General features: G+C 37.8%; 1 protein-coding gene across 1 annotated transcript in view; it reads left to right on the top strand.

Annotated features, from left to right (window-relative positions):
• Positions 1-26208, top strand: part of Sytbeta (Synaptotagmin beta) — a 924592-nt gene extending 898384 nt beyond the window's left edge. Inside the window, exons 11-13 of the mRNA XM_068226251.1 lie at positions 3091-3211; positions 5908-6056; positions 25755-26208. Of these exons, the coding sequence (XP_068082352.1) occupies positions 3091-3211; positions 5908-6056; positions 25755-25913 (429 nt within the window). The 3' untranslated portion in view covers positions 25914-26208. The remainder of the gene's footprint in view (positions 1-3090; positions 3212-5907; positions 6057-25754) is intronic.
• Positions 26209-26432: the final 224 nt, after the last annotated feature.

The following is a 26432-nucleotide window of genomic DNA, read 5'->3' as shown; positions in this document are numbered from 1 at the left end:
TAAATTACACAAAGACGTTGGCATCTCTAGTGATTTTTATGTTTGCGATTTTGAGAATATTTAATAAGTACGTTTGACATAAATCATCAAATTACCTAGTCATGAAAATCCAACCGTCGCCTATTACTAATGATTCCTATAACATCACATTACACATTACCACACTACCAAATACACGTGCCTCTCCAGGATCCCTGAAGATCGTTACTTGTGCCCTGTTCATTACAGATGGCAATGATAGAGAATTTACCTATGCCCCTAACTGAGCGTCACTCTTCACTTACTCATCTCTGGCTAATATGACTACATTTATTTGATAGCGTTTATAGCCTCTTGTAGCTGCACATGAGCTAAACATAACACAATCATCTTTAGTTCTCTGTAATCACTGCATCACTACACACTGATGATTACAAGTAGCTTGACCTGATCTCTATAAAAAAATATTTGCCCCAATTTGTCCTCTTGAATTCCAAATTTATCTTCATATTGTGATCTTTCCTACTTTTAAAGATACCACCCAAACTTATTCGTCTACTGATGTCATTCCATGCCATCTCTCCACTGACAGCTCGGAGCATATTGGTACCACTTGGGATCTTACCAGAGAATTACATATCCTCTCCTTTACATCCTTACTACAACCCCTAAATACCCTCATAACCATGTGCAGAGATATGTACCCTTTATTTACAATCATATTTATGTGATTACCCCTATGAAGATCTTTCCTTATATTAACACCTAAGTACTTACAATGATCCCCAAGAGGAACTTTCACCCCATCAATGCAGTAATTAATACTGACAGGACTTTTCCTATTTGTGAAACTCACAACCTGACTTTTAACCCCGTTTATCATCATACCATCTATGAAAAGTTACCCTATTATATCGCTGAATTGTAGTGATCATAGACATTTATTGGAAAATATACCACAATTCCAAGAACAAAATATCAAAAAAATTATGTTGATTGTATAAAATCCAACTGAATAATGTTCTTTTCAACCAGTTATGTCCATCATGACTTTCTTGAAGTAAATTAATAAAGCATGTTGCAAGTAAGTTAGAAATCCTAAAGTCCTTTCTATTATCACTTGTGATTTCAGAGTATGTTTTCTACGTAAATTAAATAAAGTAAATGTTGTAACTCCTTCTTGTGAACACATAAAACTATTTGTACTCAAATATAAAACACTTGAAATTAAATCCGATCTTCTGGTATAAAGTTCTAAGTATTGTCCTATTTTACGTAACTTATTATAAACTTTATGTGAATATTGCAAATTAAGAGTTTATGGTACATTTTTACTATAAATGAAGCACTGAATTGAAATTCTAAAGTTCCAACAAGTGAGAACATACGATATTATGAGTGCACACTATCTTTGAAAAGTCTGTCTTTACCATTAAGTATTGTAAAGCGCTAATTTTCCAAGTTTAGCTTCGTGAGGAGCTCGATGATGAGGTAGGCCTCCCTGTAGGTGTCCTCCCCAGGTCGGTACTGCACCAGCAGCGCAGGGGTGGCGTGGTTCAGTGGGACGGTCCTGTGGTCGACCTAGAGAACAATCTCCCCTACTGCATCCTTGAAGTTCTCTGGTAGGTCGTCTCGAAGTTCCATCGTACCTGTCGCTTCCTGAAATAAAAACCTGAAAGAGAATAGCACTAACAAGTGCTTCCTGACAATGCTCATACTGCGTACTTAAAAGTACAGACAGTAGACAATGCTCTTTCGGAGATGTAATAACAAGTACAGCTACCTGACTAGTACTGCGAAAGTACAGAGCGCCTGGCAAGGAGAGAGAGAGCGAGTGAGAGGAACACGTCCTTCCACTACGGCTGTCGAACTCGTCCTCGGTGGGTGGTTTGCTACAGTCCGGTCCGCTGCTTATATTCCGTAAGGCCAAGGTTACTCGCCACGTCACGAGGAAAAATGTGGTTTCTTTCTCGCTTATATCTCTTGAACGCCTTGATGGAATTTATTGAGATTGACATATGTTTGCCTTCAGAACACTAGCTACTCAACGAGGTATGTCTCATTTCTTTATCCTCATCGGTTAAAAAGTTGGGATTTTTTTCCAATACATTCGAGAGAAAGGCATACAACATGTGGCACTGACATCACCCACAGGTTCATCGCTCATGACGTGTCCTGCTTGCCACGAGGAACTTCGTATCGAGCTCATATAAGATGTTGGGCACATGAACACATATTATTGCCGTCCTTTTCCAAATATTACATCAACTTTAAAATAATGTACCTGGCTAAAACAGTTCCTGGTACAGTATGTATGTATGTAGTACCAAGCTTGATAGCTGCAGTCACTTAAGTGCGGCCAGTATCCAGTATTCAGGAAATAATGGGTTCAAACTCCACTGTCGGCAGCCTTGAAGATCGTTTTCCATGGTTCCCCATTCTCACACCAGGAAAATGCAGGGGCTGTACATTAATTTAGGCCACGGCCACTTCCTTCCCACTCCTAGCCCTTTTCCATCCCATTATCACCATAAGACCTATCTGTGTCGGTGCAACGTAAAGTAGCTTGTCTTGTATGTATGTATGGATGGATGGATGTATGTATGTATGTATGTATGTATGTATGTATGTATGTATGTATGTATGTATGTATGTATGTATGTATGTATGTATGTATGTAGTACCGAGCTTGATAGCTGCAGTTGCTTAAGTGCGGCCAATATCCAGTATTCAGGAGATAATGGGTTCGAACTCCACTGTAGGCAGCCTTGAAGATGATTTTCCATGGTTTCCCATTTTCACACCAGAAAAATTCTAGGGCTGTACAGTAATTTAGGCCACGGCCACTTCCTTTCCACTCCTAGCCCTTTTCCATCCCATCATCACCATAAGACATATCTATGTTGGTGCACGTAAAGCAACTTGTCTTGTTTGTATGTATGTATGTATGCATTTATGTATGTATTTATTTATTGCGCTTCACTGCAAGAGTTGTGTATCATCTCAGAAAGAAGGTTGAACATACTTTGCCAATTTTAAAATGTGTGTGATAAAAAGTATGTATGTATATATTTGGCATAATTAAGTTTTATTAACAAATTCCTGTTGCAGCCACCTGAAGAAAAGCAAGAGGTTCTGCTTTCTCTGAGTTACCTGCCATCCGCTGAGCGACTCACTGTGGTATTGCTTAAGGCACGTAACCTGTTTTTACCACAACACAAGGATAACATAGGTAAACAGACCTGATTAATTTATTAATTCTGCTTCAAAAAGACATGAATCAGTAGTTCAAATACTGTTCAGTCAACTGAGGTAACTTTAGCCGCATTTCAAGGTTTCGAAATTCTAACAAGAAAATAACTGTGAAAGTGAATTTAGATGAAGTGGATGATATCTCACACATGTGTTCTTCACATGAACAAACCAAAAGAAATCCTTTGGACTCCATTACCTTGCTTAACCCTGCAGTGGTCGCACAAAATTCTATGTCATAGAAGCTTGTGTAGTTCTGAGAAATGCCATTTTATTTCTGAGGCAATTATCCTATCCCAAGTTTTGAATAAGGCTTTACATTAATTTCAGGACATTTTAAGAGGAAGAATATAAAATACTCAATCTAGTTTATTGATTTAAAAGCAGTTAGCAATAGATATTTAACACTTCTTGTACAAGATATGAAAAAAAAATCTTGCAAGCAGACTTGTATTTCCCACAAGGGTACAAAATCTGTCATTATGTAAAATAAACATTCTAAAGCACCGTAAATAAACACTAGCCCATGTTCAACCAGGTCAAATGAAATTTCATACCCAAGCACAGTGACAAATTAATAATATACAATCTCTACAAATACAGCATATAGCCTGAACAAATTGAAATCACTCTGCACAGTGGAGAACACATTAAGCACAGTCTGAACAAATTTTCTGGGCATTTCCCACAAGATCTGCAAGTATATTTTGTGGCCGTGTTTTTTGAACAGCTGCATTTGTTACACCTTTTACCCTTGGTACTGGGACCAGCTTCTGTCATTTCTTGTTCAATAGTTTTATGCCACTTATCTCGCCCTAGGAAATGATCACTGTCATTTTCACCTGCTTCATCAGTACTGTCTGCATCTTTTTTCTGTGTCTGTACTTTTGCTTCTGGTTTCTAAAAGATCCTCTCATCACTCTCATCACCATAAAATCCACCTTCCGTCATCATCATCCTCAAGCAAACATTGCACAATCTTTCTGTCGTCAAGTCAATCAAGGTTATATCTCCTCTCCTTTCCACTCATTTTCAGCCCTAAAAATATGAGACATTTAAGTTTTAACAAGAAACCATCCAGTCTAAGACATTCTGAAGAAGAAGAAGTGCAGCAATAATACTGTAGACAATACTTCAGAACGGGAACTTATTTTGTAGTAGTGAAGTATGCTTGGTGTCTATCAGATGCTTTTGACATGGGTCTAACAATGACTCGTTACACTTACACTGGTGCACTGATGAATTATTATGTTGGTTATGAATAGTTACTTGAAAGGTAGATGGCATTTCCAGTCAGCAGCCTGGGTCATTTCCTTGTAACGATAGAAATAAAGTATTAAGGTGTGTCTCACATGCCATGCGATCACTCCAAGGAAAAAGATGAATAAATTGTGGTTGAAGTTTTCCCAGATTTGGGATAATTACAGCCAATGTCAGTCTAAAATGGAATACAAAGTTATTCTCTACAAACCGTGTGTCTCACATGCCATGCGATCACTCCAAGGAAAAAGATGAATAAATTGTGGTTGAAGTTTTCCCAGATTTGGGATAACTACAGCCAATGTCAGTCTAAAATGGAATACAAAGTTATTCTCTACAAACACTGCTTCAGCAACTTAAATCAGTAGGAAACATTTCAAAGTACAAAAGTGTTTGCAGCCTTAAAGATTGTGTGTAAACTGTCACACTCATCATTTCATTAGCACGAAGGAATGAAACAAATGTGTTCATAGAATTTTAAAAATTTATTTTGAATGTTTAATTTCTATAAAGTTCACTCATGAAAGCATTGCATTATTAAGTTAAAAATCTTTTATTGAAGTCGATCTCTTAAATATGCTATTGAATATGGTACAAAAACATATTAACACAGACCTGCATAGACTAATAAAACAAAAATGTCCTGGGACCTGCATACCTTTCAGATGCCTTCTATGATTATTATTATTATTATTATTATTATTATTATTATTATTATTATTATTATTATTATTATTATAAATATTGATTTTACCTTCCATTATCTGCTATCTCTCTTTTTTCTTGTAACTGTGCAACAAGGTCAAAGTTACTCACAACAGGAAATCAACACAATTTTATTTAAAGGTGATTCATGTGAGCCCTATTCAATATTACCACTAAAGATTTGGAAAACATATTGCCATATACTTACCTAATAAGCCAAGATTTAATACAGGGCGCAAAAACTGTTGCTGCTGTAGAATAACTCTTTTGCAACAATGCACACTACACTATTTAAGTTTATTTCTTATAGCTCTCTTAACTGTAAGAAAGGTTGAAAATGTAAAACACAGATGTTGACAGATCTCTCTACCAGTATCTGACTGCATGATTTTAAATTAATGTTAGTACTAAGTTCTAGATGGCAGTTGAGAATAAGTGACTTAGAAACAGAATGGCCAAAGTTTTCAAAAGAATATGATACAAACTGATAAACTGAAAACATTACAATCATTATTACTGCCTCAGTTTAGGAAATGTTAAATGTCATAGCTCACAAAGTCTCAATTTTCAATTCTGCATTCATAGTAAGGGCCTTATTGTTGAGATCAAGAACTCCTCTGTATTGACAAGCTAAATTATACCTACATACCAGTGTAATATACTGTCAGCTAATCATCTTATTTGTTATTGGGTGACATATTAATTTTCCAGATCCCTTTGTAAAGGTCTATTTGTTGAATGGTGGAAAGAGAATCAAGAAGAAGAAGACAGCAGCACGGAAGGGTAACAGTAATCCAGTGTGGAATGAAGCACTATCCTTTAATGTGGCATCATCTAGCCTATCGCAAGCAGCTATTGAGGTGAGACATTTAAATTATTTGTAATGCAAGCACTACAAAAGAAAAAATATATAATTTATTAATCATATAGTATATTCCAACATACTCATCATCGGCTTTAACTTGTTTCTGAGTAATTAGCTTCTTCCAATGAATTCACTCCTGTCTGTGGATGTACTTTCAATGGTTGAACAGACCAATTCTAGCATGGAATAAACATCCACACAGATTGTAAGAAGTATTCCATATTGAAGGATGTTCCCCCAGCTCTTCAACCAACTTAAATCTACTAATAAGTTCATTCCATCTATCCTAAAACACTGCAAGCTCATGTAAACTAAAACCAGCAAGTAGTTTGAATCAAGACGGACAATCAAATTCCGTGTTCCACTAACACACGGTAACAATTCTAATTTAGACCCAAGATCTCTCTTAAATACTAAGCACCTCAGGCCAGTGTATAATTTCAGCTGTTTACCAAACATTTCATGTGATGTGTGGTTGTAATAGTCAACAAGTCTACGTTTTGTTTTTGTTTTTTTAAAAAGGTTCTCATATTCCGGTTGATTATGACAAGACCGCTCGACAAGTCTATGCCAAGTTGTGTAAACATACGACGGCATTTTTACTCAGATCCAAGAACATTAACCCTGGAGTGGTCGCATGGATTTTGTCAATATTAATGGTCGCACCAGGTCTCTCAGACCCATTTTTTCTCAGTGTTTTACTATTAGATTTTTATACTTTATTTCCAATTACAGTATTATAGGGCATTATTTAGTTTATTTTAATGCAGTTTACATACCTATAATATTTAACTATCCTGTTTCTTTACCAAAAAGTGTATTTTTATAATTACACTGCAAAACTGATTGTTTTCTGTTAACTTGTGAAAGGTAGAACATGGTAAGAGTAAAATGTATTTTAAATATTATTTCTTCATTTTTCCTGCATTTACATGCACAAAGTAACACTTTCATCTATTTTCTACACAGTCTTAATAAAACATATTTTTGAGAATTTCACACTTGAACTATTGGTATAAAAATATGAATTTTTTTTTAGGTATGTGTGAATTATGTGTCATAATTCATAAAATAAAAATCAAATTAGTTTTAGAAACACATCCAAGTACAGGGAAACATCACTTTAATCTGTTTCTATGGACATTCTGCAGCCTAGTTGTCCATGATCTCCGCAAATGAAATTTTGGCACTTGGGGCAGGTGAAGGATGTCTTCCTGTCTTTGTTTGCTGTGTGAAAATGATATATTTTTCTTTTCCTGGGAAATTCTATGGCAGGTGCTTGCACAGGGTAGTTATACCCAGAATTAGCTTCATCCATCGTTACACAGAAGAAAGTGTACTAAACTAACAATGCGAAGTTTGACACCAAAGACCAACGTTAACAGTCGCACCGGGTCTGCGAGTCCCTGAACAGCCTGTACACTCAAAGTTTCCAAGGCAACTGAGGGCAGGCTACTGTGTTCGGTTGAAGGTCGGGAGCCAAGAAGCTACCAGGGAGGCGGAAGCGTTCAGTGCATTCCAACAACAGGAACACCAATAAGTACGTCCGCCCGGGTCTTGTAGACCCATCGTGACCACTCCAGGGTTAAAGTGCCAAGTGTTTCGCATTGGTGTATAAACTTTCAATCAATTAATTCCAACTGCATTCATGCATTAGTTTCCAGTAGATAGAAGCAGGACCAGCAGTTCTATTCTCTGTTCCACGAACACATGACCATTTGTGGAACCAAAAACCAGAACTTTTAAATACCAAGTGGTTTATCTTTGTACATTCAATGCAGATATATTTCACTAGTTTAGTCAGGGGAAGCAGGACAGTCAAACCCATACACATTCTTGTAACGCCAATATTTCATATAGTTATAAGTTGTTTTCATTTGAATGTGTGTGTTTTCAAACAATACATGTGTTCCCAGTATTCCGTGTACATGAACGCGCGACAGTTTAGGCTAGAACTATGTCTTTGTACATTTTGCTTCATTGTGTGCATTTCATCCAATCTTTTTTAGACAGAAACAGGACTGTCAAATCCAAGAATGCTCTTAGAGAGCCAAGTTTCCACACCATTATAAGTGTCCTTATTGTGTTTTGTATGTATTTTCAACCAGTGCATGTAATTCCAGTGTTCCGTGTTCTATAACACAAGACTGTTAGAGCCAGAACTGGGAACTTTCTAAGCTCCAAGTTCTGCTTGCCAAGTGTACGTTGCATTTCAAGGTAATGTCTATCAACTCAATGATGTGTTTCCATGCAATCAACTATAGGTACATGGTTTTTCATTATGATAATTGTTTTCAGATTCCCCTTAATTTAATTTTCACCAAGAACTGATGATGACTCCAAGGGAGTTGAAACCGGTCTTCTTATAATGAAATATATTTTTGCAATGTGTTGAATGGTGGAACATCCCTCAAACTCTACATTATTTGTTGGAGGAGGGCAAGGTTGTGCTGCACAGAGTTTTTGTGCTTCCCTCCTAGCCTATTCAAATCTGCATCATTCCTCTGCAAACAGTTTGGCAACAGCAGGGATGACCCAGCACCAAATTGTACGGTCTTGAGCAAACGTGTCCCAGGTTTGTGGATTGAGACCTGTCATCTTCACAGTGTGTTTAAGCTGGTCATTGTAGCACCTCGTGGGGGCTCCACAAGGTCTGGTGCCGGAACAAAGTTCACCATACTGCCCCCATTATTGCCTGGCTAAGCCCAGCCGGTGAGCGAGAGATCCCGAGGTGGACCGTTCGTTCATGGCTTCGTTTCTAGAGGCATTTAAAGGAGGAGGAGGAGGAGGGGGAGAAGGAGGAGGAGAAGGAGGAGGAGTGTATATCTTGCCCCAATGGGAGGTAACAGCTATGGGGTCAACGATATAGTTTGAACTTTAAGTGGTTGATCTGCATCATAAAAACAAACAAATATGTGTTCAAAGATTTATGTCACTTACTCTTATTTAATGAGAAAATGGCTCTTTAAATTTAACAGCCTGTGTACCAGGGGGATCAAATATAAATGGGATTTTTTTAAATTTCAATTCATTTATTGAAAAACACAAGGCAATTACAGTTTATTTTTCCACATAGTTTCCTGCTTTGGAAATGCATTTGTACCAGCGTATGGGCTGCTTTTTGATGCCCTCATTGTGAAAAGAACAAGGTCGTGTCACCGGCCAGTTGCACACTAAGTCTTCCACACTCTCGTCATCTTCAAATCGTTGCCCTCCTAGAGCTTCTTTAAGCGGTCCGAACAAATGAAAATCGCAGGGCGATAACTCTGGGCTGTAAGGAGGATGATCAAGTGTCTTCTTCTTGTCTTCTCCGTACAGGCCATGAAGGCCCTTGGAGGGGTGGAACGTAAAGGCTACCACTATCCATAACCTCGGCACTTGATGGGGTAGAGTGGTTAGGTCTATGCCTGGCTGCCTTTGCCCCCAGGAAATAACCTGGTATTCATTTTTGGGATAGGCTGAGTGAACCTCAGGGCCATATACACCTCCGGAAGTGGCAATCTCATTTCTTAAATTTTACGACTTCCTGACGGGGATGATCAAGTGTAGTCCAGTGCATTTCCTGTAGCTTGGAGACAGTTAGAGTATGAGGCCGTGCATTGTCGAATCAGTTGGTATAGATGTTGATTGTCCCGAATGAGTAAATTTATGATATCAACATAGTTGGTCCGTAATTGGAAATTATAAATTTTCCAGCTAACTCATTCCTGGTTGCCAGCGTTTCGCCCCAGTGTGCTAAGTTGGGCTCATCAGTTGGAAAATTTGTAATGTCCAGTAACTGACCAACTACGTTGGCATTAGAATCAGTTGGTCTCGTCTTTTGCGGCAATATGCAACCCTCGCCTTGTTCAACAGCTTGCAGTAGTAAGCAGCATTGATTGTGTGTCGCTCATGCAAAAAATCAATCAGCAAAATGCTTCGACAATCGGAAAGAACGGTTGCAAGAATCTTGCCAGCTGATAGTCGAGTCTTGGCTTTCACTGGTGCTGCCTGCCCTTTCCTCCACCACTCCTTACACACACGCCTCCTTGACAATGTTTGATCACCAAACTGTGCAGTCAATCTCTGGAAAATTTCCGCCACTATAACTCCTTCACGAGCAAGGAATTTTATAATTATGCGTTGCGCAGTGGAGGGGTGGACCTGTTGCTCCGACATTGTGAGCATTACTGATGAAACGGCGGGAAATATCTAACAGCATGCTCACCCCACTCTTAACGGTCCCGCCTAAGCATAGCAGAAGCGTGGAGCCAGTCCTACCAACTGTTGATGTTCAGGAACAAAAATCCCGTTTACATCTGATCCACCTTCGTACCTGTTGGCAATTTTCTGGTTTAATGTTCAGCATTTGCTGGTTTAATGTTTACCATCTCTGACATACACAGGGTTTAGTTGACTGCAACATTCTAGTTCAACATCGGCCAAAGGTGAAGTATGCCCAGTCATGTCTGTTGATGGGGAACACTTGTTCTGAGCCTATAAACTAATTTTGGAAAACAAGCACCATAGTTTTTCTCTAGAAAATTCAGAGAAGGTATTAGTAATTTATTGCAAAGGCAACTACAACATGAACATACATACATACATACATTATCATTATAGACTGTTATGCCTTTCAGCGTTCAGTCTGCAAGCCTCTGAGAATTTACTAAACGTCGCCACAATCCTCGATTTGCAACTAGTGTTGTGGCCTCATTTAGTTCTATACCTCTTATCTTTAAATCGTTAGAAACAGAGTCTAACCATCATCATCTTGGTCTCCCTCTACTTCTCTTACCCTCCATAACAGAGTCCATTATTCTCCTAGGTAACCTATCCTCCTCCATTCGCCTCACATGACCCCACCACCGAAGCCGGTTTATGCGTACAGCTTCATCCATCGAGTTCATTCCTAAATTAGCCTTTATCTCCTCATTCCGAGTTCCCTCCTGCCATTGTTCCCACCTGTTTGTACCAGCAATCATTCTTGCTACTTTCATGTCTGTTACTTCTAACTTATGAATAAGATATCTTGAGTCCACCCAGCTTTTGCTCCCATAAAGCAAAGTTGGTCTGAAAACAGACCGATGTAAAGATAGTTTCGTCTGGGAGCTGACTTCCTTCTTACAGAATACTGCTGATCGCAACTGCGAGCTCACTGCATTAGCTTTACTACACCTTGATTCAATCTCACTTACTATATTACCATCCTGGGAAAACACACAACCTAAATACTTGAAATTATCGACCTGTTCTAGCTTTGTATCACCAATCTGACATTCAATTCTGTTGGATTTCTTACCTACTGACATCAATTTAGTCTTCGAGAGGCTAATTTTCATACCATACTCATTGCACCTATTTTCAAGTTCCAAGATGTTAGACTGCAGGCTTTTGGCACAGTCTGCCATTAAGACCAAGTCGTCAGCATAGGCCAGGCTGCTTACTACATTTCCACCTAACTGAATCCCTCCCTGCCATTTTATACCTTTCAGCATATGATCCATGTAAACTACAAACAGCAAAGGTGAAAGATTACAGCCTTGTCTAACTCCTGTAAGTACCCTGAACCAAGAACTCATTCTACCATCAATTCTCACTGAAGCCCAATTGTCAACATAAATGCCTTTGATTGATTTTAATAATCTACCTTTAATTCCATAGTCCCCCAGTATAGCGAACATCTTTTCCCTCGGTACCCTGTCGTATGCTTTCTCTAGATCTACGAAACATAAATACAACTGCCTATTCCTCTCGTAGCATTTTTCAATTACCTGGCGCATACTGAAAATCTGATCCTGACAGCCTCTCTGTGGTCTGAAACCACACTGGTTTTCATCCAACTTCCTCTCTGAACATTTGAAAACATTCATTGCTTCATTTTTTGTGGAGCTTTAAATACATTTATGTATATACATATTATTTCAAGTGACAGTACTTTTGAGAAAGTTTAATCTCTTATATAAACACAGTTTGGACACTCAAGTACTATTTTCTGTAGTCTACAACACTATGTATAGGTCTAATAATAGTTTATTTGTATACACCAATAAATTTGCTAACATGTAAACATAGTACCAATTTGTTTTATGTGTATAGGGTTTCTCTCCTGTACTTTTAAAGCCTATTTAATGCTTTATAAAGCCAGAATTAGTACCTGAAAGAGCATATGAGGCGTCTAGTATCAAAACCGGCCAAGTCACTCAAGGCATATTTTTCAATATGGACGAAAAACCTGTAGAGACAAAGCAATGATGGTCAGAAAAAGATTTTTTTTCACAGTTATATCCTTAATGGTTTAATATTTAAGTTCTGTTGTTTTGAGAAATCTAACTCATAATTAACCCATCTTTTTTGTTAATTTAAATTTTGACTTGGCCGTTTTTGTTGCAATTTTGTACAATTTCACAAGGTATGAAAGTAAATTTTTCAGTTCACCACTTGGAACAATATCCACGTTAGAGCACACAATAATGACAAAATACGAGCACACCGGAAATAGGATTGCTTTGGCGCCAATAACGGTAAGAAGCCCGCGAATACGTAAATCAGTGTTGCAAATGAACAAAAAACAAAATATTGTGACTTCAAAGAATATACATTACGAGGAACGATTTTGCCTACTGATATTATCACATTGTTGCTTAATGCAACAACACAAAGTTCCAGACAATAATGCTGCATCATAAAGATTGTCGCTCGTTCCTTGACTTGGCCGGTTTTGAATTCACTGGCTGCATGACTTGGCCGATTCTGTTGCACGACCGAGAATTCAGTGCTCTATAACATGAAGACATGGACGATTTTAAAGCATATTCTTGTTTCACCTGATAGTGCTATACTTCTACTTCAAATTTATAACCTTAACTCATTTTCGTAAATTTTGTGACTTGGCCGGTTTTGATACTAGACGCCTCATATTTTAGGTGCCTAACAGAAATCTTTTAGGACCTAAAAATTTGTGGTCTAATTATTAGTATGGATATTTAAGTCCACATTGAGTTATATAGATTTAATTAAAACTCTTCACTAGCTTGCACATTAATTGCCATTTTTTAGAGCCTCTATTAAGAACAATGGCAAAGAATAATAAATCAAAGATTACATAAAGTAGCAAGTAAGACCGTACAATAATATACTACTTGTTTAGTTCACCAGCAGCTCAAAAGGGGGTCACTCCACCACATACTCCCTCCCCAGTGACAACGGAGAGGTATTTGGCAGGAAACAGAACAGTTCAACCTGAACGAGATTGGGTATTTTTTATTCTATTCTTTTATTGTCACTGGTAGTCAGGTGATCAGTTGTGGTGTTGAAAGTAGTAGCACACTTGGCAGGAGAAGGGTTGTAGTCACTGTCCAAAAGGAATGTGGGTTTGAGTCTGTCGATAGAAACAGTTTGTTAGCCATGAGCTGTGTCGACTACAAAACACTTAGTAGAGCAGGAAATCACCTTGAATGGTCCATCATATACTGGGTTGAATGTTGTGCAAGGGGCATCATGCCGAATCATGCGAGGAACTGAGGAGGTCGGAATGGACAAAAGGACTCATTGCCGTAAAGACCGAACATGGTCTTTTAGATTGAGGATGAAGGAGGGAACATCTGTTGCCATATTTTGTTCTTCGAGATAGTCAGCTGGTAGGCAAACTGGCTCTCAATAAACTAATGTAGCTGGTGTAGATGCCAGAGGTAGTATAAGAAATGATCGAAGTCCCAGTAAAACAGCTGGTAGTTGGAAGACCCAGCTGTCTGATGGTTGTGCACAAAGTGCTGTTTTGAGCTGTTGGTGCCATCGTTTGATTTTTCCATTAGTTGCCGGATGATAGGCTGTTGTCTTAATATAAGTACCGCCTAGAATTCTCATAAGGTTGCTGAATAACGAACAGTCAAATTGTTTGCCTCGATCTGTTGTGATGATACACGGTACACCAAACCTAGCTATCCATGTGTGGAGAAGAGCCTCTGGCCAGCTGAAGAAGCGATCTATATTGGTGAGCAGGTAGTGGAAACCCTCAAATGGAAGAAGGGGGCCTACGATGTTAATGTGAATGTGGGAGAAACTTCGATCTACTGGAGCAAATGTACCAATGGAGCTGTTGGTGTGTCTGGTCACCTTGAAATGCTGGCATCGTACACAAGTATTAGCCCATAATCTCACACCTTTTTTGAGTGATGGCCAAACGTACCGTTTTTGTATTAATCGGACGGATGCACTGATGCCTGGTGAGACATATTGTGTAGTGCATCAAATGATTGTTTGGGAAACTGTTCTGGTAAGTATGGCTGGATATTTCCAGTAGAAATATCAACAGTTAACTCATTTCCTAATGGTAGACACACATTTTTAAATTTCAGAGAAGTATCTTTTATCTGCAATAATGAATGAAGTTCCTAGTCGATTAATTGTCTTTGGGCTACATCGTCAAATGATAATTGTGATGGACTAAGATAGATGAGATGCGTGAACAGAAGTCAGCTGGACTATTGTCCTTGCCTTGACTAATAAAGTCCAACTGTCGTAGCTGTCTGGATAATGCTTTGTCTGAACATTGCTGGAAGGCAGATGTCAGAGGTTTGTGGTCTGTATGAAGTGTGAAGTTCCTACCTTCCAGCAAATAACGGAAGTATTTAATTGCTGAATATGCTGCGAGTAATTCCTGGTCATATGTGCTGTACTGGTTTAGTGTCTCACTTAGAGTCTTTGAGTAAAATCCTAAGGGTTCTAGTTTTGATTACGAATCTGGTTGAATGATACTCCCATGGTGAAATCAGAAGCATCAACCGTCAATATGAATGGTAGGTCACGTGACGGATGGGCCAAGAGGGTTGCATTTGCGATTTTGTGCTTCAAATGTTCGAAGGCTTGCACTGCCTCTGCTGTCCACGGAACTTTTCTGCGGTCACACTTGCCGTATCTTTGCAAAGACTGAGTTGCAGCAGTGGTAGATAGTGAACAACGATAGAAATTTACCAAACCAAGGAATCAACGGAATTTGGAGATATTGATAGGTTGTAGAAAAGAGAGAATAGCTTCGACACGATTGTTGACTGGTTTGATACCTGCAGATGTTACACAGTATCCTAAGAATGAAATTTCAGAAACCCCAAAAATGTACTTTGTTAGGTTCACATTGATGCAATATTTATGTAAATGTTCCAGCAGGATTCTAAAGTGGCGTTCATGTTCCAGGTCATTTTCAAATGCTATGAGGATATCATCCAAGTAACAGAAAACAAAGTCCAGATCTCGAAGAATAGAGTCAATGTACCTCTGAAATGGCTGCATGGCGAAGTCCAAACGGAAGTTTGAGGAATTTGAATAAACCAAACGGGGTTATAACAGCAGTTTTTGGTATATCATTTTCTGCTATGGGAATAAGATGAAATATATGTATCAAGTCGATGTTGGAAAATACTGTTTTACCTGATAGGCGACTGTTGAAGTCCTTCAGGTGTGAAATTGGGTATCGATCTGGTACAGTAATTGCTTTGAGAGCCCTGTAATCTCCACATGGGCACCAGGATCCATTAGCCTTGGGTACTAAATGAAGAGGACTGGACCACGGACTGTTGGAAGGTCTGCAGATGCCTAGATCTGCTGGAATTCCATCTTGGCTGGGCTAGCTTGTCAGGTGGCAACCGTCAAGCTTTAGCTGTAACTTGATGGCCTACTGTTGAAATGGTATGGAAAAATTGGATATCTGGTGCACAGAAGTTGGCCTGTCGTGAAGCAAGTTTGGATATTCCTTAAGAATGGCTGAATATTTATTATGAGGATCTAACAGGAGTATACTTTCAGTGGTTGAATTCTGTGCTGAAGTTGCGATTGTTGAAAAGTTAGTAGTACTATCAATGAGACGTTTGTGTTTGATGTCAACTAGCAGTGCGTAATCATTGAGGAAATTGGAACCAAGAATAGGTTGTTGGACAAATACAATGAGAAGAATACTTCCACCTAATCAATACTTATTTTATTAAATTAAAACTACAGGACTCGTTTCGACCTTTCTAGGTCATCTTCAGCTGGTCACACAATCACATATAACATATCATGCAATCATAAAACATTACTATATCTAACAAAGAATGTCATACAACGATAACATTTCAAATTATTCTCATGATTGGGGGCAATTGTTGAATTGGAAACTTGGTATTCACTGTCTTTTCATTAATAACATATCAAAAAACATGTTCATAAAAGTTTAGATTATTCATAGGCATGAGTTTTTCTGAACTTAGGTGCTAGTTTTGTAAAACATGTATGGTAATACAGAAAGAGCATGTGCATTGATCACAATTTGTTAGTCTTATGGGATGTTGGGCTTGTGGGTTGCACTTCCTTGTCTCCTGAACCTTCAGTTGTACACTGTGATAGAATCTTGTGCCCGATGTTAATTTGCCTTAATTTTTAAAAATGAATTAGTTCTGTCCTTGAAGTCTTGATAAATAGACATTATTATGAACACTTAATAATAACTGTAGAGATAAAACATGTGTTAAAATTCAATGACCTGGCTTGTGGGTATAAATTACACTTTAAAATGTCAGGTTCTCAAGTATAAGTTTTATGTCACAATATATATACGAAACATAAAAATACATGTCAATGCTGAAACGCAATATATGAGATTGTGTGAACTCAGTTGAGACTTCAGAGGAAAATGTAGATTTCTAAGGCGTGCACACATAAAATCCGTGCTGTTTGTGTTGGAGGGTAAATCGTAATGTCCTGTGTTGAATTATGCTGTGTGGCATTTGACTGGAGTAGAGGCTCCTTCCCTTCACAGTTGTGTATGGATGTAACAATTATCTGTGAAAGATAAAAGTGAAAGGTGAGTAATTCAATTTTAGTAATTGGGAATGCCTATTAGTCATGTGAAATGAATGTGTATGTATGTACTTACTGCTGTTGTTGATTTTATATTGTGTGTAGCTTGGCAGCACGTTGTGCACTGCTCCGTGTTCATCTTGAGCTAATGTTAGTTGCTGTGAGGGGGAGGGGCGGAGGGGCAGGAGGAGTAGCTGTTGAGGGGGTAGTGGTGGAGCTGGGCGTGTCTTTAAGTGGTTCTTTGACGCGTGTCAAGTTTTGTTTGATGATTCTTTGAAGATAAGCGTTTTTTAAGGAAGGAATGATTGTGTTAAAGATGATGTTTATTTTATCTGTAATTTTAAAAAAATTAGAATTAGGGTTGGTATATTGATCTAAAGTAATGCAAAATTCCTCTGTTATATTGAGCAAGGGGCCCTTGGGGTTTATACTTAGGATCTGCATGTCATTTTTAATGCTTGTGAATTTATGTTTGTAGTCTTCGATGTGTTGACCTATGGAAGAAAAGCGATTATGTTTTATGGCATTGAAGTGCTCGTTGTAGCGGGTTAAAAAATTTCTACCAGTACGTCCGATGTAGCTGGCTTCGCAGTTATTGCATTTCATATGGTACACTCCTGAATGACTATATTTATTATTATTGTTGATCGATTTGGTGTTGTGCAGAATGTTGGCATTATTATGTGCAGTTTTATATGCTATTTTCAGGTTGTGTTTTTTAAAAAATGTTGGTTATAGGATATATATGTGTATTATTGAAGGTAAAGAGCACATAGTCTTTCTTGGATTTGTCTGTTCTGGTTAACTTTGATTTAGGCTGATGTTTTATTTTGTGGATAATTTCTTTCTTATACCCATTATGTTTGGCTATTTTGTAAATTAAGCCAAAATTAACATCGGGCACAAGGTTCTATCACAGTGTACAACTGAAGGTTCAGGAGACAAGGAAGTGTAACCCACAAGCCCAACATTCCATAAGACTAACAAATTGTGATCAATGCACATGCTCTTTCTGTGTTACCATACATGTTTTACAAAGCTAGCATCCAAGTTCAGAAAATCTCATGCCTATGAAAAATCTAAACTTTTATGAATATGTTTTTATGTATGTTATTCATGAAAAGACAGTGAATACCAAGTTTCCAATTCGAAGATTGTCCCCAGTCATGAGAATAATTTGATATGTTATCGTCCTATGACATTCTTTGTTAGATATAGTAATGTTTTATGATTGCATGATATGTTATATGTGATTGTGTGACCAGCTGAAGATGATCTAGAAAGGTCAAAACAGGCACTGTAGTTTTAATTTAATAAAATAAGTATTGATTAGGTGGAAGTCTTCTTCTCATTGTATTTGTGTATAATATCAATACGGAAATGAAACTTATTGATTACGATAGGTTGTTGGACATCAGCGATAGTGAATGGCCAGTGGAATGCACGTCTCAAACCTAAATTAACTTTGATTAGGCGTTCACCGTAAGTGTGAATGGGTGTTCCATTTGCAGCATACAGAATTCATTTAGAAGTCCTGTGTTTGTCTTGAACAGCAGGGGGAATCGCAGACACGTCCGCTCCTGTATCCACCAAAAAATGTGTACCAGAAGAATGGCCGGTGATATATAAGTGGCAAGAAGTAATTTGGCCCACATTGCTATGTGCCGCATATAACGAGGAGCCTGAGCATTTTCCGAAGCAGAAGGAAGCTGTGCACTAAAGGAGCAGGGTGCGACACATTTTTTTGCCTTTTCACGGTATTTGAGATACCAACATAATGTACTATCTGGATGGTATTTTTGACGATGAGATGAACATGATCTTGGACGAGAACGTAATCGATTTTGATTCTCAAACATACTGTTGATTGATAGCGACAGTCGTTCGATTTGTGCCTCTAAACGGGAGATCTGATCGAGTTGTGGCAAAGATGATTCGGTAATAGATGGGGTTGACTGTACGGCAGATATGTAAGATGTAGGGTTAGAATCATCTAATATGCGGTCAGCCATAATAGCTATGTTGTCTAGTGTGTCATTTGATGAGGCTAAGTTTAAGGGTAGTTGTTGCATGAAAATTGTGCGTAAAAAGGAATCTCTTACTTAGCTTCCAGTGAGGACACGCATTTCTTGTAACAGCTGGCTGGGTTTCTTGTCCCCTAGTTCAAGTTCTGTTACGAGTTTTGTAACCTTCCGGCTTTCAAATTCCTCGAATTCTCCTATTAGGTGTGTTTTAAGTTCCGTGAAAGGTGTGTTAGAGGTGTGGTAAAGAAATCACTCAGTAGTTCTGCAACGTCCAGTTCAAGTGAGCCTATAACGTAATTAAATTTTATAAGCTCAGCAGTGATAAGAGTGATACTGAGCTTTTATTTGGACTAACCAGATTGTAATGTTTTTAAGCCATATAGGCAGAATTTTAACTGCAACTCGCGCTATTTGTTCATTGTCTGTAGGCATGTTGTCATGTGGCATTGCAGTATTTGTGGTGTCACTAGTTGACATGGCAATAATATATATGGAATATTATTAGATCACACTATGTACACTGCACTGGTACCATACGATAGACGTCGGAGTCACCACTATGGATATTTAATTCCACAGTGAGTTGTATAGATTTAATTAAAACTCTTCACTAGCTTTCACATTAGTTGCCATTTTTTAGAACCTCTATTAACAAGAATGGCAAAGACTAATAAATCAAATATTATATAAAGGAGCAAGTAAGATCGTCCAATAATATACTATTTGTTTAGTTCACCAGCAGCTCACCAGGGGGCCACTCCACCACATTAGTATGGATTTGTAGCCGCACTCGGCCCCCAGATGGAACACACTGCAGCTGTCCAGCTGTTGCAGCTGGAGTCAATTAAAAGCAAAAGATAGACCCTCACACCCTGGAAGAATTTAGACTACCCCACTCCTAACGGTCCCGCCTACCAAATGTTGATTTTCAGGAACAAAAATCCTGTTTATATCTCATTGACCTTTGTACCTGTTGGCAATTTGCTGGTTTAATGTTCAGCATTTGCTGATTTATTCAGTATCTCTGACATACACAGAGTTTAGTTGATTGCAACATTCTAGTTCAACATCAGCCAAAGGTGAAGTATGCCCAGTCATGTCTGTTGATGGGGAATACTCATTCTCACCTTATTAACTGATTTTGGAAAACAAGCACCATAGTTTTTCTCTAGAAAATTCAGAGAAGGTATTAGTAATTTATTGCAAAGGCAACTACAGTGTGAACATTTGAAAATATTAATTGCTTCAATTTTTGTGGAGCTTTAAATACATTTATGTATATACATATTATTTCAAGTGACAGTACTTTTGAGAAAGTTTAATCTCTTATATAAACACAGTTTGGACATTCAAGTACTATTTTCTGTAGTCTGCAACACTATGTGTAGGTCTAATGTTAGTTTATTTGTATTCGCCAATAAATTTGCTAATATGCTATTTCATTGCTATTTCATGTTTTATAAAGCCAAAATGAATACCTGAAAGAGCATATTTTAGGTGTCTAAAAGAAATCTTGTAGGACCTAAAAATGTGTGGTCTAATTATTAGTATGGATTTGTAGCCACACTCAGCCCCCAGATGGAACACATTGCAGCTGTCATTTCTGGAGTCAATTTAAAGCAAAAGATAGACCCTCATACCCTGGGAGAATTTAGACTTAATATCTGTCATGAAATTGCCAGTGTTAATCAACACAAAATGATTAAATGAGCAATGGAAAGAAATGAATAAGTGACAAAACAGGTCATATATAGGCCTAGAAAGATAGAAACATATTAGAAATACAAAAAGACAGACTACATACAATGACAGGTCAGCAACGGAAAAGTGAGCAACAGAAAGAGGAGACAAGGCATTACAGTTTGGTCCTTGGCATACAGTATATGTCGGCCAAACAAAATGAAATTTCCACACCAGGACAAAGAACACAAAAACACAATTAGACACGATCAACATTCAGTCTTCTGTGAACACTTATATGACAACTGCCACCTTTTCACAAACATCAGCACAGATCTTCAAATATTACACATCACAATAAAAATTAAACAAAACAACCTCAATGAACACGCACTCCTGAAAAGTTCCTTATTATTCACTCTACTAAATTAAGTCCAAAGATCAATAAAGCATGCTTCACTCTTCTTTTAAACTTTAGATGTTATTAATTCACTAAATCACAATAAGACATTCCAAAATAATTTCCCATTAAATAATTTCAAACACAAAATCAAATAGAATATAAATACATTTCCACCAAAAAGTGGAAAGTAATGGGCGGAACCAACCAAATGGCTGACACCAAGTACCACGTGACGCAGTGCAGATTTGACAGCCGAGAGAAAAGGGTATACAATAGATGGAGTGCAATGAGATAAGTTCAGGAAACGGAGGCAATGAACATGGAATTTTAAAATATTTTAAAATGCTTGTGCACATGTTCATAATTATCACCCATATTTCATCAGCAGTATTTACACACATATAAATTGCACAATAAAGGGGATATGGTAGAATATGATGTTCTTTCAGGTATTTTCTAGTATTTCTTAATCTTGCAATAGTTTTGATAGACTGGAGAACTTAAATGTTATATATCTCAACAAATATTCAAAATTGTTCCACACACAATGCTACTCATCTCATTATGTTCTTTTGCACACTAGTTAGCATTGCTGGTGTGATAGCTGCTATTGCTGCTTAAAGTTTATGCATGAGGTCAGCCCTGTTTGTGGGCAATGTTGCCAAATTATTGATACCGGAAATATATAGTGCAAATATAATCAAATTAACACTTTAAAAATATTATGTACATATTACAAATTATTTTCCAAAAGAGGCATGTTACTCAGGAAGCCAGACTTTTACCAACTAAGCATACAAGATGGTAATTTTAAACACCAGCTCAGGCCCAATTTTAATATTGTATGTGTAACAGTTCAGGTCCACTTTTAATATTTTAATTGTACATGTATAGGGTTTATTTATTAGGACTGTTCATTTTAGATTAATAACAATAGCAATGCCACACATGACAAAATTCGACTAGTGGACTTTAGATTCACTAATTATAGTATTATAGAGTGAGAGGTTTCTTGCCAGTTTTGTCAAATAATTTGTAATATGTACATAATATTTTTAAAGTGTTCATTTGATTGTATTTGCTCTATATATTGTCAATTTTAGTCCATGACTGATGATGACCCATAAAGGGGCCGAAGCCAGTCCCATTGTATAAGTCCGGGCTGGCCACAACGAGGCTCGCGAGCCGCATGCGACTCTTGAGTCAGTCTCGTGCGGCTCTTGACACCAAGATTAGACTAAAATTAATTGATGTAATTAATGGAAACTAACAACATCTAGCGGCCGGCGGCAGTCAGTAGCAGCGATGTACGGCTTAACATTATTAGCGCTGTAAGTCAGTGGTGAAAGATGGGAGGTGAATACAGTTCTGGGGCCTTCCGTTAGATAGTGCCTTGAGCACGAGAGTATGTCAGCGAGTCAATGTCGTGATGTGAAGCCAATCGCGTTCACATGTAGGCAGTGTGCTGTTTCAGTACAGTTGTGGCCTGGTGTCCGAACAGTTGCGGTGCTGTCTAAGAAGCGTAAATATGAAGAGGAGAATCAAGCTTTTAATACCGACTGGGAGGAAGAATTCGTTGTTGTAGAAAGAAATAGTAAGCCAATGTGTCTTTTGTGTCAAATAACTGTCACAGTTCAAAGCCAGTAATATAAAACGCCATCATGACATTAACCACAGTGGTTTCAATAAAGATTTTCCTGTTGGCTGTTTCCTGTTGAAATCACTAAAGGAAAAACTTCATGGCCAGAGTAGGGTTATGTCAATTTTTACCAAGGAAGCAGATTTGACTACAGAAGCTGGCCTCTTCCTGGCTTTTAATATTGCAAAAAGCAGAAAAGCCTTACACAGAGGGGGAGCTTATTAAGAAGAATATGGCACAAGTTATTCCTGTTTTAGAACCCAAAAACAAGAAACTGCAGAAACTAATCAACGAAATGCCCGCTGCTAGACACACAGTAGAGAGGCAAGTTTCTGTTATTAGTGTGGATATGTTAAGTAATTTACAAAATAATCTAAGCGAGTTCTCAGCAGAAAGTTTGGCTCTGGACAAGTCTACTGATATCAAAGATAAACCACAACCATGGGCGCCCGCAGGATCTTTTCCAGGAGGAGGCACATTAACAATTTTCTTGAATATAAAAACCAATATAACGTCAGCAACATTAAATTGTTTACAGAAACTTCCAGTTATAACATATGCTAGATGACTGTCAGTAATTTCAGTTTATGAAATAATCTGGTATGATATTAAACAATTCAACATCAACATCTTTAGAATTCCAGGGGGCGCCCATGACCACAACTAGCCATATTTGTGAGGTATGTATCAAAGGACTTGGAGGTGGTTGAAGAACTTTAGACCTGGTTACTTTGAAGGATACTACTTGTGGTTGTGCCATTAAAGAAGTCTGGATGGTGTTTTACAGAAAAACTCTGTGCCTATCGGTAATATTGTCAGCATTGCTACCGATAGTGCACCATCTGTGACTGGCAAGGAACAAGGGCTTTTTGGGCTTTTAAATGCTGACACATCATTTGCTGATTTACTACCTGTACATTGTATTATTCACAGATAACATTCAGCAGCAAAATATTTTCAGTACCCACATATTATGCAGGTAGATCTAAAAATTGTGAACTCTGTTCGCTCAAGTGCCAAAACACACCGACAGTTCAAATATTTTTATAGAAGATATGAACAATTATGAACTTCGTGATGAGGTACCTTGGTACTGCTTAGTAAGATGGCTATCAGTAAGCAATGTTTTTGGCAGATTTTTTTAATTACTTGATCCCATCAAACAGTTTATGGAAGAAAAAGAAAAAATCTGTCCCTGAATTTAATGATCCCCAGTGGCTGTTAGATTTGGCTTTTTTTACAGATGTGGTCTAGCATTTATAAACAATAAACATATCTTTATAAGGAAGAGAAAAACTTATTTCTGATTTGGCTCAGACTGTATTTAGCTTTCATAGCAAGTTAAAAGCTTCTGGGAAATACCTTCAGACTAAAATATTTGATCACTTCAAATGTTTGAAGGAAATTACTGAAAGCCCTACTGACGTTCAGGTGGAAACTGAAGATTGCATGTGTAAATTTTCTGGCCTTGCTGAAGAAATCAATGGCAAATTGAATGATTTGAGATCACTTAAACCTTCATTTTCATTCCCTGAAAATCCTTTTGCTGTTGATGTTGTGGGCGATGGCTGTCCTATTTCATCACCAATAACAAAGCATACAGCAGCTGTAGAATTGGAGCTACTAGAACTGCAAGAGGATGAAGGATTAAAAGGACTCAAATGAAGTGGCATTTCTACCATAGAATTTTGGAAGAATGTTCCAGAAGGAAAATACCCACTAACAGAAGTGTGTGCTAAGAGACTTATCTCAATCTTTGGGACTACTTATGTGTGTGTGAATCACTGTACTCAATGCTTTAATTCATTAAATCTAAATATCAATCTGAACTAACTGATGAACATTTAAGTGAACTTGTGCAAACTGCATAATGTTCTGTGTAGTGCAGAAAATAAATATTCCTTCATTTGTTATAAAATTCATTTCATTTTCTAAACATGTTCCCAATTTTGTCTCCTAAATTTGCAGCTCCCAAAATTAAAGTTAGTGGCCACCCCTGGTATAAGTGATTTGGCATCATATTAAATGGTATTGAATAGGTGGACCTTCATTTTAATTTCTTATTAATGTCAGTGTAAAATCATGCGATATGGGAGGTGTAACCTAATAAATCGAAACAGCACAAGGTAAATTTACAACATTTATGCAACAATGTAATTTATGTTCAGGTTTGTGCTACTCATTTTTGCAGCAATCCACTAATAGAAGCCTTGCAGGCACAGCCATCAAGTGCTGAGCGGTGTGCCATTTGAACGGATGTCAGTGCAGATTATATTTAATAATTCTATGTTCTTTAACATGATGTATTCCCATTGTGTACACCAGAGTCTTGTACTTATATGCAGAAACAGTTTCTCTAACCATTTTCACTTCCTTCAGATCCCTTTGCCGGGTTCTCAATGGCCAAGTTGCCACATGAAGTGTACTATGTTCACATAGACTCTTCTTTACATTCTGGAACATACTGTGATTTGGATGTCATCTGAACAGATATCACTGTGAATAAAACATGACTACTTGTTTTCATTGCAATGACACACTCCAAATATAAGCAGCATGCCTACGTGTTCGTATTCGTATAACGTGGCCATTCCATTTTTATGCATTTGACTAAACGGAATCATTATGTGCTAGAGCTGTTTGTACCCTGAGCAGTACACACAAAGCCCTCACGTGTTGTTTCAGTAAATTAAATTCCCAATCTGCAGACCCTGCAGAATTTGGCAATTGTCTCTGATTATAGCTTGTTGAATATAGCTGGTTCATGCATTACAATGAAAGCTCTCACAGTGGACTAGATAGACCACCATTCTACAGTACAAAATATATCTTGAAGCACCTGGTACATTCTACAAATAGTAGTGGTACCATAGTTCAAATGCAATCTTGCAAAATTTTCATGACTGATACTTTAATTCCTAGGAGCGCGCAGTGTGAGCTTGCATCCGGGAGATAGTGGGTTCGAACCCCACTGTCGGCAGCCCTGAAGATGGTTTTCCGTGGTTTCCCATTTCCACACCAGGCATCTTAATTAAGGCCATGGCCACTTCCTTCCCACTCCTAGGCCTTTCACTATCACAAGCGTCACTTTATGATGAACCATTAACTTGACTTAGTGTTTTTGTATTCTTACAGGTATGTGTAATGGACCAGGGTAATGATTTGATTGGTAGCAATCCTCTTCTGGGATGTAGCATCATAGGATTGCATGAAGGTGGAGCTGAGAGAGACCATTGGAGTGATATGATGCAGAGCCCCCGCAAAGCAGTTGCCATGTGGCATACATTGCGGTAAAGGTGAATCACCATGAATCTCTTGGAATAGTTTGCTAAAAGTCTTCTGTAAAACGGAAGGCATGTATTATTTCAATGCCTTTCCATCCACATTTCACCATCACATTCCACAGTGATAACACAAGCTAGAAAGGCAAATGAAATAAGTCTATCTTTTATTACAAAATGAAAATATTAAATTGAGTCCTTTTTTTATTTTAGATATGACAACATAAGGAAAGTCTGATAATAGTATAAATCTTTGCATAACATTTTTAAGACATAATTTGCCATAGATATTTGTGGAACTATATACATATACACATATTTAAATATATATTTGTAAGAAAATGCTGTATCCAAATTGTGTAGTCATTTGCATTGGTAAAAAATTTGCTCATATAGTGACAACTTAGATTGTGTCACTATAATTTGCAGGGGAAAAGGAAAAGAAAGTCACCTAATGCAGAAAAGCCACTCCAGGTAACAGTTTAAATGAAGAGAGTAAAATGTCAAACACAGGATCAAAGTTAGGCCTTTG

Source organism: Anabrus simplex, chromosome 2 (assembly GCF_040414725.1).
Source record: "Anabrus simplex isolate iqAnaSimp1 chromosome 2, ASM4041472v1, whole genome shotgun sequence".
NCBI lineage: Eukaryota > Metazoa > Arthropoda > Insecta > Orthoptera > Tettigoniidae > Anabrus > Anabrus simplex.
This window is presented reverse-complemented; position numbering and strand designations above follow the sequence as displayed.